General features: G+C 41.0%; 1 protein-coding gene across 27 annotated transcripts in view; it reads right to left on the reverse strand.

The window, feature by feature from the left end:
• Window positions 1-1,937: 1,937 nt before the first annotated feature.
• CAMK2D (calcium/calmodulin dependent protein kinase II delta) overlaps window positions 1,938-16,370 on the reverse strand; it is a 708,539-nt gene continuing 694,106 nt past the window's right edge. For 19 of the 27 annotated variants that reach the window (XM_085641469.1, XM_085641477.1, XM_085641470.1 and 16 more), the window contains 2 exons: window positions 6,343-6,571; window positions 1,938-3,876 (listed from right to left, as the gene is read on the reverse strand). In XM_085641469.1, coding sequence (XP_085497595.1) covers window positions 3,873-3,876; window positions 6,343-6,571 — 233 coding nt within the window. In that variant the 3' untranslated portion in view covers window positions 1,938-3,872. Of the gene's footprint in view, window positions 3,877-6,338; window positions 6,572-16,370 lie in introns of those variants that run through there. The other 8 variants (XM_085641478.1, XM_085641476.1, XM_085641472.1 and 5 more) reach the window with 2 other exon arrangements.

The raw sequence follows: 16,370 nt of genomic DNA on the forward strand, positions 1-16,370 counted from the left end.
GAATTACAGATATGCAGATGCTGGAGTATGTTACAGAAGCAACATACTGCTACTTCTGTGATTGTTGGGTTGGTTAGCTCAGAAGTAGTATTGTGGGAAACACGAATAGCTTTTTAGAGGTGAAAGTGATATCCAAAGTGAAAGACAAAAAGAAAAAGTTAGTGAAGATGCTGGAAGACTTGTTGACTTTAAGACCAGACTACATTGGGAATACAATGTCACTTATTGAATGTATTCCACCAGCAAAAAGGGAAAGATAAAGCACACTAGTTGGTAATGAAACTGGAACACACAGCATATCCTAAAGAGGCTGTCATTTTTTAATTTTAGGCAAATATGTTGATTGCATGGCTTGGTAAGCGAGGTAAGAACAATAGATTGGTTGGGAATGGCCAACTAGTGATGGGACATGGACCAATTGCATAGTATTTTGCTAAATACTATTGTGGTCTCTCTGCACTTACTAGACAATGAAGGGACAGACACAGATATAGACGAGTTTACAAAGGAGCAAAGTCTACAGCAGTTGAGTTCAGATACCAGGAGCCATGATAGAAAGCATACTGATGAAGGCTGAAATAAGACTGATATTTCACATTACGGGGAAAGAAAGGCACCACATATGTTTAATACTGCGAGGGAGTCATTCAAAGCTCGACGATGTGCCCCTGCAGCTTGCCGGAGGTCCAAGGGGACAAAGAGGCTGAAGATCGCAGGGCGTGGACTTAAATATCCTTACAGCGCATCCCGATGACATCACCTCATCCAGCCCCCCTTTTCGGCCCCGGAGGAGGCCCAGTCCCGTGGCGCTACTAAGGGCGCCCCTCCTCTAGCCGCGGGGGGCGCCTGTCATTCCTCACAGATCCACTGGACTTAATGTGCAGAGGTTCCACTGTTTTCTGGATAACAAAGGCACCGAATGTCAATCCACTGTAATTCGACAACTAAAAGTCCTTTGACAGTCGAATCAACCTTTAAGTGCACTGTACTAGTGTAAATGGAGTTGAGTGTGAATTCCTTTCCCAGATCAAAGAGGTTAATACTGATGTACAATTATAATACATTCACTGCGTTGATGTACTATCACATTGTAAGTTAAGTATATACTTACTATTCTTAAATAATAATTATCCTTACCTCACAATGTAGTGGATTTGAAATTGCTGTGCAATATACTTTTATGCTATTTAGTGCTATTCCCTCACCTGTGTGCAACCTGTTTCAGAGGTATAATGGTCACCTGCCTGAGCTGAGGTGGAGAGACTCAGTAGGCAGTACTTAGTTTGGGTTAGCCATCATTGTAGTCAATCGTGATTATGGGGTGGAAAGTCTTAATTCTGGACTGTTCAGCTGCTGCAAATTAATCTAGTAAAACCCTATACTCAGCTTGTGAGGCTGCATACCATTTTGCAAGTCCTCTTCCTTAAGTAATTTGGCTGAGGAAAACTCACCTGTCAATGTTGCGCATGAACTCACTCAAATTAAGTGGGCTATGGGAAGGGGCATACTCTGACAGCAGCCCTTTTGATAGCCTCAACCCTTGAAGCACCCACTCATTTACTGGTGGGAAAAGGGAATATTTAAACAATTGGGAATAAAAATGAAAAAAACAAGAGTTGCCTCCTCGACGTCTGTTGGTGAACCTGTGATTAGAATGGACTGCGGTGAGAACCACAAACATTTCTCGCTTGTCTCTTTTCTCCACCCACCCCCCTCTCAAATCTCACTGTCTGAAAATTGTTGCCTTTTCTCCACCTAAATGTCTCCTGTGACAGACTTGCAGCGAGTGTTGAGAGTATTCTATTGAGTAGATCTCAGAGTACAATTCACAAAGACTCATCTGTGGTTGGGAAAGTGTTGGGGAATGAGTGAATAACAGTTAGTTCATTAATACGCCACTCAACGTCATGACAAGAAGAAAATGTCCAAGCTTCAAATATCAGCCGAAAACACAATTTTATTTATCCTTAAATATATCAATCAGTCATGAACCATTATGGCAAGGACTATGTACATTGTGTCCCGTGATAAACCGCAGCATCCGAAAATTGGCAGGTAAATAGCAAAATCTAACTGTGGAGGTGACGGTTGGTGACGCATTCCGCCTCAGATATTAGTGTGGAAGACAAACTTGGTCGACAGTAATACTTCAACACTTCATGCGATATCTAGAATAAAAAAAATCCATCTCCATCTCCCTACACACGTGTTTAAAATGCACAGATACTACAACAGTTGTTAATAATTAAAATATATCAAAAAGGACATACTGTAAACGAATGGGAGGCTATTACATTTTCACATGTTTCATTGGCAGGTTAACATGGCTGACACATGGGTAGGGTGGAGTATTGATATATACCTATATAGTCTTTAAATCGTCTTATATTGTACTGTGATAGCTTGAATCAATTTACATCCACTTGCTAACAACATCGAAAGTGGTAAAGAATCGCTTTTACACACCAAGTTGAAATGATACAAATTCAAATATGATATTCACCCAGGACCACGCCCTCTAGTTGATTCCTCAGTAATCCGACAGCAGGTCGCTGAGAATCAAACACACAAAAATCATCACAGACTGAAATAGATCATGCACGCTATAGTAATTCAGTTAACCGTTAGCCTCGTCGCTCGAAGAACAGTAACTAGAAAAAAAAAATAGCATTTTTCCTCAAGAAGCAAAAATAGTCCAGTTCACCATGTATTAATATAAAACAGACATCGAAAGCATTCCCTGCAGACTCTGTATGCAGTAAGTCTATTGAGATATAAAAAACAGGTTGTGGAGTTACAATATTTTATTTTGTGTTAACATTCGATGCTGTGTATAGATGCGAGCGGTAAAAGCATACGGCCGGAGCCATCCATGGCAAAACACGCGTGGCTTGAAGATGGCCGTGCTCAAATACTGTCACCCAGTACACATACCCTAAGCGTAAACTTTCCAAGGCTCATTATACGACAAACATTAATAAACATTTGCCAGCGGTCTGATAATTTTTGTGTACACAAAAAAACCGAAAACGAGCCATTTTAAAAGATAAAATGACTGTACACCCTGAATGCCATTGTGAATTGTACCCATTTCCCTTCGAGCTCAACCACCCCCTCAAGTCTCCCCCCCTATCTATTTGCCACCAATTACCACAAGTAACAGACACTTGTTAGTCCCTCATTTGTTTCACTGGACATAAAGTTTACGTATGACTTGGGACAACCTCTGCATATATTCATGGACAGTCCACAGAGAGTCTTGCCAGCAGGTCCACTGAATGGAAGGTTAGTGTAAACACAGCAAGCCAGTATTTGGAATTGACTCTCTTAGTTGGCTCAGTTTGAGCTATAACATGGTCTCATCTGTTACAAGGTTAATATATCAGTGCTCTGAGAGTGTGTCCAGACAGGATGTATACTGGATTAACTGTACACAGAAGTAACCAAGCTGTCAGTGAAGAACTGAAATGCATTCTCATGCTCGGCAAATTCATACAAGAAAGGCCCACAAAATAACCCCAGAAAACTAAAAAAGAAAAAAATCTGAAAGTACTAGAGAGAATACGGTATTGTGGCTCGTCATGTTTTCTAAACCTTGTCTTACACACAGACAAGTTACAGAAGTAGTGCATGGATGGGAAAGGTTTATGTGGATGCCTTGACAGTTTCTCAACAATTAATAACGTATTCCCACGACCCTTTTGCTCAAGTATGAATGAATGTACAGCCTGGAGTCCACAATGAAGCAGCATGAATGTTATAGGGGGAGCCTTCGGAAAGTCATGCGCTGCTCAGGAAAACCTGCTGATGGAGGACAGCCTCCCGTGCCCATCCTGCTGCTTTGAGTGCGGAGGGTGCGGAAGTGGCACTTGTTAGCTGAAAGATAATAGAAAAGAATAAAGGTAAAGCAACTGCTCCGCTCAACGCCAAGATCATAAGCAGAAATTTTGATCCTCTTATGATGCTGTTATACTACCCAGAGCATGAAGGGAACTGAACACAAGGGGATTTACTCTTAAGTAGGAGCGTAAGAACTTCCATCAGCAGCCCAGAGCTATTGTGAAGGTCACTAGCATCCCTACAGAGGTCAAGCAGTAGCTCAATTTGACGATGACCCATAATGGAGAACACAAAAAGAAGGTGGACAAAACATTATGGAAAATTGACAAAATATGGAAATCCCATTTCAACAAAGAAAGATTTTTGCGGGAAAAATACATATACTAGAGCCAGGAATTAAATTGTTTTCTCACCCATATAGCGGGACTTGTAGGTGAGAAACAAGGAGCAGGGGTTCTGCCACTTGGACCCCTCCAGGCACGAGAAGGACCAAGTAGAGCAAATCTCTCTTCTGTATTACTCTACACTTTTCTATATACTCCTCAGTGAGGATCCCACACAGGGTCAGGATAAAAAGGAATGAGATTAGTGGGTCACATGATCAGCTTTTCTACTCCCAAGCATAAGCTCCAGCCTGGATTTGAGAGGCAGAAAAGATTGCTTTGAAGACCTGCCTCAAGACATAACTGTAGAAGTTTTCACTTTGAACGCCTAAATCCAATAAGTGTGGAATGGAGTTCTAACTCTTACAATCGATTCTCTCTTAAAATCCAGGGTGTGCTTATCAAATCCGTTGGTGGATGGATGGGCGAGAAAATACCAAGTAGACAGTCAACATTCCTGTGATTTCCTTACTAGGATTGTTTTTGCGGGAAAAGTGGGTCAAGTTTCTCAATCCAAAAAAAGTTATTTTGCATTGTCCGCAGTGCTTAATTCGGGCTAGTGGTAGTGTCACAGGTGGGACCCACCGGCACTTGTATTTGATGACTAGCACTTAATTTTCCTCCTCAGACTTTGAGCCACAGCTATAAAGAGAGAGAAACACAAAAGGAGGAAGAGGAAAAAGATGGAAAAACAAGGACAAAAGGAGAAAGCAGGGATGAAAATGAACCTGAAAGAGTGAAATAAAAGGGCAGGATGTGTCTGGTGGTGGAGGAGGGAGGAGGTAGAATTCACACTAGACATCCTTGTGTTCGGCTATAAAAATATAAATCAGCGCAGGCTGCGGGCTTTTGAGAAAAAACTTTGGACCCCAGCACTTGTTATTTTATACATTAAGCACCGATATCCGGAAGCAGTATAATATCCACCTGGCCGCATCTGACTGACTGGCCTCTGTAGTCTGCAATATCATGCCTACAATTGGGCAGCTTTTGGCTCCCAGCCGGTTCTAGGTTACATTTACAATAGTGAGTATTGACGTAAATTCAGAATGTCAGGGGGATTTAATATTTAACACTGTCAGATGTTATAAGGTGGCATTGTTTTAGTTTTGCAGGAACCCTCTAATCCGCCCAGCTGAAGATGGCAAGTTTCAACCTTCGAGCACACTCTTCCTCTTTGCAAAGCTTCATACTCTCCCAAACCCTCACCAGGATTTGACAGGGAGGTCTGATCTCCTGATAAAGACAGTCAGTTTTCTTTGCCCTTCCAATTACCCTTCATGCTTCTATGCAATGAATATTTTATCTATCATTATATTTGGCTCTAGTAGCTTTCAAAGTGAAAATGGCTCTTCCTACAACTAAAGGAATTCAACAGAAAATGGACTAAACAGCTGATTGGGCTATTGTGAGAGGAAAGTTCCCTAGGGTAACATCTCAGGTAATATGGAATAGAGGGAACCTGCCAGCGGCGGCTCGTCTGCTAAGGCGGAGGAGCGTTGCCCCAGTGCTCCCAGGCCAGTGCAAATGAAAAATCTAATGATATTAACAGAACGTAATTATTTTATTTTTAGTGGTGCTTGAGCCAGGTTGGGGGGGGGGGGGGGGGGGGGGGGAGGGCTAGGCTTGCCGCGTCAAGGGGAGGAGTAGTGGTATAATGTGCACATTCAATGCGCATGACGATTTGGTCAGCACACTTAGCATGTTCTCCACACAGCTGTAAGGCACAGGCTGGGTGAAAAACATGCAGACTCCCGTTACCTATCGAACCTGCCGAACCACGGCACTCAGACCAATCATGACACTGCTGTCATGCTGGGGACAGCAGCGTTGGGATTGGCTAGTGGAGTCTGAGAGCCTGGGTGCTGCCAGGAGAACAGCGAGGATGGAGGAGAGGTGGCGGCCGGTGACAGGTTTCTTCTTTTCGCTTATATTTTTCCAACCAACCCCTGCCGCTGTTCCCTACCAGCTGCCACTGGGAACAGCAACCCCTCCAAACAACCCAAGTGTCCAGATAGTAAAATAATGAAGAAAGGGCAGCTTCCTACTAAGAACAGTTGCATGTGTAAACATATATGTTCACTTAATTAGTTTAACATTTCTTGAATGTTTTACTTACTTAATTGGTACTGTAGGTGACCCTGAACGATGAAAGTGCACATTCTGCCATTTGCCATCCCGGCGGTGCCAAACACGAGTCTCCTCCGATTGCATGGTCTTTGGCATGCTACAGCCATCCATGTACTGAGTGAGGCGAATGTAGGCAATGCAGGCAGCATCTTCTCCGATGAGGTGGACATGAGGGTTTAGAATGATGGTGTGGATTGGTTTATTGCCTTTGGACAGCGCTGCAAGAAAATAAAAGCAAGATATTGGCAAAATGAAAATTTTTATTAAGGGTGGCCAGATTGAGGCCGTGCTCAGGAAGAGGGAAAAAACCTCAAACCACTATGACTGAGAGCTTGATGTTTATCCTATCAGAGTAATAACCTCAACCCTGACAGACCTGTGCAAAAACAGGGTGAAAGCATGGGGGATCTGTCATAACAACAAGTAGCATTTGAGCAAATGAACACCTGGGGACATAGTATGTTAAGTAACCTCTGGTTACAATAGGAGCAGGCTACTTTCGTATTACAGAAAAGGGCAGCACATGATTGTGCCGTCCCTTCTGTAATAAAATGGTCCTCGTGTTACACTAAAATCTTAGGAAAGTGGATTAAAAGAGTCACTAAAATGTGGTTAATTGTTTAACATTCGGTTTTAACTTGAATTGCAGTGTGTTCTAGTGTTTTCCAAGGGTGCCTTTTGGATAATGTAAACACACCAAAACTGTGCTCACTGCAGTACAGAATGACGGAGTGGGTTTTAAAAGTGTGTCGCAAGACTCGACTATCTGCCTCGGGTAATCTATCTTCCATGCTGCCTTCAGTCAGTGACTGTGCTCTGTATGGTTGGCAAGAGCCACAGTAAACGATTACATTCAGCTAGGAACTGTCCTACAGGCAGGGCCGGCTTTTGTGCTGGTGGCACCCTGTGTGAATTTGTTTTGGCACCATGCCCCCAATAACTACCTTCTCTTTGGATTCCTCACTACCACCCTCCAACAGTGCCCCTCATCTCTCCATAGCTCCTCTCACATGCATTTAATTTTATTTATAGCGCTACTCATACCAGTGTCGTGTGTCAAAGCACTTTACATCACACACTCACACACACACACAATACAGAGACAATGAATAAAACATACGTAAATCCGCCTATAGGAAATGTTACATAGGACGAAGATTACAAGATGTAGGAGTCACGTCATCCATACTAGTAGGCAGTATATTTTAAAGCGAGTGGTCTACAAAAACACAGACTCAGGATATAAAAAGATACCACAGTGGTTAGGAATGGCATTAGTAATAAGTATGTATTTACACCCAAACGACAGTTCATAGGTCACTGTGATATAATAGGGTTGTACATAATTAACTGTAAGAAACAAAAAGGATATCCGTGACAAAAGCAGTAACCTTAACCTGTGTATTTGTAAAGCACACAATCAACAGAAGGTTATCTTGGTGAATAACAGATGTTTAATATTACCCAACCCAATGGTACTCATTTTATCGACCTCAGAAGGATGAAAGGCAGAGTGGACCTGCTGGCACTTGAACCTGTGACCATGAGGTCGAACACAGACACCTATAGTGGACGCATTAGTCCACAAATCTACCAGACCCAGAATAATAGAACCTACTAAGCGATCCACATAAAATACAAATTCTGTGATCTGTACGGTACTCTTTGTAGCAGGCATAGTAACCTTCTGACCTATCTTATAAGGAGTCAAAACTGCCATTAGATGACTACAATCTCTCTGCAGCAGGATCAATAATCACCAGAGTTATCTTGACATTTTTATTGCTTGGTGAAAACTGCTGGACACCCAAGGAACTCTGCAGTCGTTTTTAAAATCATAAGTTATTTCTAAACACATAACCCCCACAAACTCGGCACCAGGTGCAGCTGCACCGGTCACAATGCCCTAAAGCCAGCCCTGCCTACAAGCAAATGACCAACAGTACAAAAAGGTCAGGAAAGTTGCATTCACAGTCTACATCGTTCTCGGCAGACAGGAAAGTGATCTGCAATCACGCATTAGCCTTTTCACGGACCCCAGACTAAGACGCTGGTCGGCAAGTAGTCATAGTACTGTGAGAAGGGACAGTACTGCTCTGTGCCTGCACTCATGTCCTACTCTTCAATTGTAAGTGCACTGTCACTAATGCCAGAAGAGGCTGTCCCTTCCCCTCCCTTTTAGGCACCACTGTTAGAGTAACATGCAAATAATGGCAAAACCCAGAGTTTTTCAGCAAGGAGTGTATACAATCATCATTTATTTCCATGAAATTTAACTACAATGTCCAACAAAGGGTATTATTTAGGGAATGTTGTGCACTTCAGTAGCACACTCGCTGTACTTGTAGTAAACAACAATACCATTCATAACAGAATCGGACTTTAACACAGTGATCTATTCACTGGCCATGCCAAGACTATCATGGGAATTTTTAAGCAACAGGTACCCCCAAACTACACCTGGCTTCTCAGAAGTCTGCCCTTCGCATTTGAGTGAGATTGGGTGAAGATGTGTATTACCTTTATCACTTCAACTCAGTCATCAGTACTCTTAAATAACTTCCCATCAAAGGCAACCAATCCTCAGACCTCGGTCCTCAATACTTCTCAAAAGCTTCCTAAACAGACGCGTATTGAAAATGGCCTCCATCGGGCACAGTTCCACACACCAAAATACGTGGCACAGAATAACCATGTTAGGGGTAGCCGCTCAATACGTAACCCTGAATCCTTGTTTGTAGAACCACCTTGGTTCAAACCCCTCTTTTGAGATACTCAACGAGGAACTGAAACATCTACAACGATATCTCCACTGAACCCCGTATTGGACAACGCAGGCCATCAAGTCCATATAGAAACTACTCAACTTCCAGATCGTATATACAATGTCATGTGGTCCCAAGTTATGAATTACGTCGGGTGTATGGTAATGAGAATCGGAAAATATATATTATCTCGGTGTTAATTCTCTGAGAACGCGTTTTTGCATAAATCTGAAACTTCTTGATATAACATCTATGATTCTCTGGTGTATCATTTTTTCCTGATGTAAAGTTCCTTGTCACCCTTTAGTGCTGCATGTAATATATAAAACTGCACGTAAATAAATAAATAATTACAATGGGGGGCCAAAAAATCAGCCATTAATTCTTCATTTGATGAGGGAGAACTTTCACAGAATAAATGAAATTGGTAGTCTGTAACCCTTTGAGATTGCTGCATATGCACTACCTGCTCATTTAACTATTCAGACTACTAGCGCATGATTTTACATTAGAAATGAAGTGTATGTATCCTTAAAAACAGTGAAAAAATGTTTTTAAAAAAAAATGCGATAAGATATATCACCAAAACGGGTGTTTTGAACTCAACAACTGTACCATAATAAACTCTGCGACCAGAAAAGGAGATTGGAGTACCTGCTGTCGACCAACCAATGAATTATGGGGGACTACATTACATGTAAAGGAATTAGAATCATCATTTATAGAATTACTTGAGTTTTTATAAAGAGGAGTCATTTTAATCAAAACCATATATAATGTTTTCAGATTTGTACCTGCTTGCTTTCCTTAATGTAGTGCATCAAACAGAGTCCACATGCATATTGGCCCCAAGGGGTGGATGTATCATTTTGGTAATATTTATCACGCCAATGCTTGTAACCAGGGCAGAGAAAACATGGATTGTCCTGACCTGCCACTAGATATTTCATTCTTCTCTGGGGATGTGTTTGAAGCCATCCTCAACAGCCCTTCTAAAACAGACCCCGAGCCGAAGGGATCCCCATGCATCTATACACGGAAAATCCTGGGTGCTGCCCCCCCCCCCCCCCGCCACAAATGTTATTAACTTGGCATGTATGGTCGGCATACCAACTTCTTGGGTCTCATCCATAATTGCGTCTGATTTTAAAAAGGAAAATGCGCACGATCCAAAATGCTACCATCCAATTTCTCTTCTCAACTCTACGGTTCAGATTATTGTGAGAATTGTTCTGAATTGACTGCTGCTCTGGTCCACAGAGAATAAAAAAAAAATCCCAGGCCCAATATAAGCCCAGGAACGGCATTGGATCAAAAGAACAATGTCCAATCTTGCACCTTTTAGCGTGTAAAAATAAGTTTGCTAAACGCAGCTCCCTCCATATAGCATTTATGGACCTATCCACTGCTTTTGATAGGGTAAATAGATACAAATTGTGGGATATTTTAACTACGATGGGTCTTAAGGGTGATCTTCCTGAGATTCCTGAATTTGGACTAGGTTGCCTCTGTGAGATACAGGGAGGGAGGGAGGTGTACTGCTCCCTTTTCAGTAAGGTGGGGTGTCCGACAGGGCTGTGTGCTGGCATCTACCTTGTTTTTGCTCAATATAAATGGCCTTGAAACCACCCTTTTGAACACTGGGATAGATGTACAAGTGGTAAACAAACAATCCATTCCAATGCTTCTGTAAGCAAATGATGCCATGTTGCTTGTCAGGACAGTCAATGGCGTTAACTCACTGCTTGGCACTTGTGTTTCCTTCATGAAACAGTTAGATGTGGTAACGAATTTGTCTAAATCCTTTATTATGGATTGTTGCCCCAAAAACACAAATCTTGTAGTATGAGCATTTCTTGGTTTGATGTTCCATAGGTCTTGCACATGGGCACCATGCGTTACCAAAAGGAAAAATAGACTTTTGCAAGCAGTTGATATGAACTTCTACCTCATTTCATATATAGGAAAAAAGCCCATACAGCCTATAATTGAGATCTACAGTAGGTAATGCATTCCTATTTTATCCCCCCCCCCATTGCTATTGTGCTCAATTTGGTCTAAAAAAGCAGGCTAGCCTAAACAGAGATACATTTAGACTGCTTTTCTTGCACTTATTGGACCCAAAATCTCTGGCTTAAATATTTCAGGGACACAATTGCTGCTCTTGTCTGCCCTTTTATTTTTGAGTCCCACCGACGTATGCAAGAAGGACAAAGGGTGGTCCGGGATCGTTTTTATCAGATAGAAGGACCCAAAGGGAGGACAGAGAATTTATGAAGCCCTCTGTAAGGTAATACTTCCTTGTACAAACCACGCTGGGGTTAGCATCTTATTTAACTTGGTCCAGTACTCCTGGGAGCATATGTTTGTTGTCCCAGTTTAGACTGGGCTCCATCAGATGGGTTTTCCGCTTCCCACAATGTCAATTTGGCTCCTTTACTGTATGTATTTGCATTGCTGATGCTACAGTCGGTAGCTGACTGACTGAAATCTTCTTTGCCGAAACATTTTCAGGCCCTTTATTTTCTAGTTCTATGCTAATGGACTCTCCCTTTAATGGACTTTAAATCTGAACACTTCCCCTTTGTTATAGGATGTTAGCTGTTAGACAAACAAGCTTACATTCTGCCTTAATGGTGGTGGGATTCTGTAACTCTGTAAACTGATTCTGATAATACCCGTTCGATAAAGCCTGCTTAAATGTTTAGTGCTTTTGTACAAGCCGTGATATTCTTAAATGAAATTCTCAAGAGCTTGCTCGTGACAATGAACTTTGTATCTTTAGTACAATAACCAAAGTAATCTCATTTCTGTCTGAGTCTATTACTGAGTCCTATTGGTTACATCAAGTGTTAATTCTTTTGTTTTGCGTTGCTGTTGCAGAACTTTTGGTCTGCATCATCCTAACTTGACTTAACTTCTTAAAGGAGGTTGGGTCTTCCGATGCTATTCTTTATTTCTACAACATGGTTTTAAGAGTGGTGCGCCTAAATCTGATCTCTTATTTGTGAGTTGACTGTCAATTAATGGTCCTCATTGGACAGCTAGTGAGGTGATTTGGATACCCTAATTTCCACTCCTCCCATCGGTGGAGAAAGATTTGTCAGAGGATCATTGCCTCTGTGGTAAATGGAGATGCTGTAGATTGTCTTAGCGTAAAGGGCCCAGTACAAGTAGAGTAGTAAGAAGAATAAGCGCAGAATAATATATATTTTAGGACGCTTGCGCTGCAACAATCTCAAAATTTAAGTTCTGTCACTTTACTCTTCAGCTAGTGTATCTAAAAACAATGTTCATCTATAGAACAGCAGATGAAAAGTCAAGTAACTGAAATGGAGGCTAGATCCGTATAGCAATATGAACACATGATGTATTTGTGTTGAGCACTTAAGAATTTACTGATCTGCAACATTAGCTTAGTTCATGGCGACAGAGTGATTTTTATAAAGAGCGTACTCTGTTCCAGGTTTCACACTTTAATTATTTTATGCACCGAGATAGATTGACACATTAGATATGCTAAATTGGAATTTGAGCATGAAATGTTGCATGAAAATGACAAAGGGAAATGTTCCTCATGTACCCCATTCAGCTTCCAATTGTTCTTCAAATGGTCTGCTATGGCATCCCGTTCATCAGTTTAACGCTACATGATTGCTAGTCTTTTTAATTTCAATTTTTAACACTCTTAATTTTACACACAATTGCTCAAAATTATTATAATTAGTCATTCAAATTGGTGTTCTAGACCTGAATATAAAGTGCGTGAGCTTGCTACAGTGTCAAGGTATTCAGAAACAAAAATTAGATCATAAATAATGATTCTATATCTGTCTAATCGCAAAATAGCAGGGAACTCTGGGTATTTCAGAAGTATACAGCACACACTACCACACCACAGACACTCCATATCTAACTTCAAATGTCTTTTCTAGCATAGTGTTTAGGCATAGGATTAGCACAATGCCATCTTCGTCAAGCTAGCTGTCTCTGGGATGGTAAAACGATTTGTCATTTTTAGGTCTCGCCTGACCCAGCGCATACGCTGGTCTGGCGAGACTTATTGAGAGGGCTCCAAAAAGTGCTACCAGGCCAGCCTAGAGCTACAGTGCATGTGCGCGGGCGTCACGCTTTACCACAAATACTTTCACTTTCGGGGCCGCGCGGCCGCTTTGATGTTCTCCGTGAGGCTTCAATAGATTGCAGCAGTTAAAACAAGCATTGGCATAGCCAATAGGTCTTGCTTTTGGGACCTTATAAGTGTTTAGTTATGTAACTGTTGCATGGCTAAACACTTAAAAGGTCCCAAAGGCGAGACCTAATGGCTATGCCAATGCTTGTTCTGCTTGGCGTGGATGGCACTGTGTTAATCCTATGGTTAAAAACTTTGCTAGAAAAACGAACATTTGAGAAGAGCACATTTGAAGTGTCAGTGTTGTTGAGTGTTCCATATGAAGGAGATGCTCTCCACTTAAAACTGACATCTGAGGAAAACCGCTTTTTCAGATAGCTACCCTCAAAATGAGCACAGAATGTACAAAAACCTTTACCATTTCAATGTGCAACATGTCCCTTTTTTGCACTCTGGTTTCTGGTTATATTTGCAAACTCTTTGTCCTAGTGGCGAATAACATCACCAGAACTCCTTGACATCAATATCTGACTGGAGAGCACCATTATCATCTATGTATTGGCTGTGGATATATTTATTCCATAGCAGTGAAATTAGAGAGTTGGGGGAGGGGCTCACATTTATTATTACAGTGCAAAGGACAAATTCCAGTTTATTACCACAGAGAAACAAAACTAGCATGAGAAATACACTGTTACTAACACACAGATTGCGTATTACTACTTATACTTCACACATGGAAACAACTCTCCTAATAGTCAAAAGGACTCTTCAATGTGATTTTACCTTATTGCACAAATATAACCCTTTGCTTCCTGGTTTTTGTTAACGTTTTTGGATTCTACTCCGCAGAACACTGACTCAAAACAATTGCCAGTTGCTTGTGAGATCACTGCTGTACAAGCGCCCTTCAAAGATGCTTCACTAACGTTTGACATGGACCAATAGAAAGGGAGCACACTTACTGAAAGTATAACACTAATTACAATCAAGGAAAATCTTCTGCTCTTAGCACATTTTAGAAGTCATTCACTGCTTCCGTATATGGGCCCAGCTGGTTCTGTACCGATTCTATGACACAATGGAGTAACAACATTGAACTGCACAGATATCGGGGGGGGGGGGTGATGGGGAGGAGGTGTAATGCCTATATCCTGACTCCCAGGACATATTGTTTGTGATCAAGGACAACAATTTGTCATGTGTATTGTGTTCTTGGGACAAGTACGCACAACCCCCTACAGCACAAACCCTTTGGGTGCTGGTTTACAGTACCACATTATGGATCAGGGAAAGGCATAGTCTGCAGTTAAGGTGATATTTGGGTCCATATATTAATGCTGTTCACACTTGTATTTATGGTTCATTAATACAAAGCCTCTCTTATTAGGATGAGTGCTCTAAAGGAAATGTTGTAAGCTAGAACTGCACTACTGACAGTGGTTCCAGTGTAAAAATGTGCACGCCTGTTTACTAAGTTCAATATGAAGCTACATACCAATGCTCCCAGAATTCTCTCTAATTAGATGTAAATGTCTGCAGAAGCTTTAAAGCAAGATTGATGATCGTTTGCTTTCATAATATGTTGCCAAAAATATGCAACTAGGAAAAAAAAACCATTTTGCTACACTCCCGTGAAACGGTTGGTAACATTTCTTTGAAACATCATTTAGTAGAATGTGCTGATGCATGGTAGTATGTCTAAGATATATTCATAATGGAAAATCAGTACAATCAGTTTCAACAAGATAATGGGAAACCTGAAAATAACTAGCACTGGCAAAGCCAATAGGTCCGATGTTGGTGGTCAACCTTTTGGTTTTGTCAATGCGTTTGTTGCTTTTCAATAAGAATTTTGTAAATCTTTGTGGGAGCTGCCATGCCCTCACAATTATAACAAACATTGGCAAAAGGAAATAATATTTTTGGGTCTCAAAAAGGTCACATTGCCACAGTTTTACCTGGCACTGAACAATACTACTGTGTATGACAATATGCTCCTTGTGAAAGAGTGGAATCCAATCGATGGTTTGAAAGAGAGGGAGAAAAAGCTAGAACTTAAATAAAAACAAAAAGGTCTTGGTTAACTTCAGACCTAATTAGGGGCCCAATTCTCAAAGAAAGTATCAAAATTGCACCCATGGTATAAGTCTTTGCATTAATGCAGATTTACAGCTTTCATGAATTCAAAATAATTTACATAAGTAGGCAAGGAAATTGTACTCCTAGAAAATATTTGTTAACTGCTTTTTAGCACCACAAGCAAATATGCACGTGTAGATTTGCTAATGTGAATATCTGCTGAGCGTTTACTATAAGTTTTACTTCTGCCATTTTCAGGAGTAAAATTCCAACCTCTCTCAGTATGGGAAAGATTAGAGAAAAGCTGGTGAAAACCACTAAAACATGGAATTTAGTAGGTTTGCACAGACTCAGAAGGGCATTCCAGCCCTGTAACTATTGCTTAACGCTAGCTCCAGCCCAAGTATATACATCTATGGAAAGGTGGCAAAATAAGGACATTGCTAGAATCCAAATCCTACTATAGTATGAGCCCTGGGATAATCAGGAAGGCTAATATCAGAGCTTTGTTATAATGGGCTTGCTGCCATAATTTGTTGCTGAACTACGTGACACCAAAAGGGTTAATGATTTTTTTTTTTTTTTGCAGGACAAGTAGATTTATGAGGCAACCTGTTCAATGGACACGTAGATATTTTGTTAAATACCACACACCTGTCTATATATATTGATTACCAAAATAGTCATCCTCTACTCATAAAATACAAATATTGCTGTTATAAATATCTAAAATACCCCTTTTTTCGACTACAAAGATATACAAATTATTGCCATAACATTAAATATTTATATCACTAAAATATCGAAAATAACATCAACATTAGGACTTAACATTAATATATTAAAATTAACTAAAGTTAATATACATGACATAATTTCCAATGCCTTAAACCACTAAATAACTTGCTGCCCAAAGTGCGAAGAGTATGTCCAGACGTGGGGTACTAGTTATGCCGCCGGATTCAAACAAGCCTGGCTGATGAAGAATGATACCCTGAAATCGTTCCCAGATACTTGTTTCTGGTCCAGGGAGGACCT

Source organism: Triturus cristatus, chromosome 2_2, assembly GCF_964204655.1.
Source record: "Triturus cristatus chromosome 2_2, aTriCri1.1, whole genome shotgun sequence".
Lineage (NCBI taxonomy): Eukaryota > Metazoa > Chordata > Amphibia > Caudata > Salamandridae > Triturus > Triturus cristatus.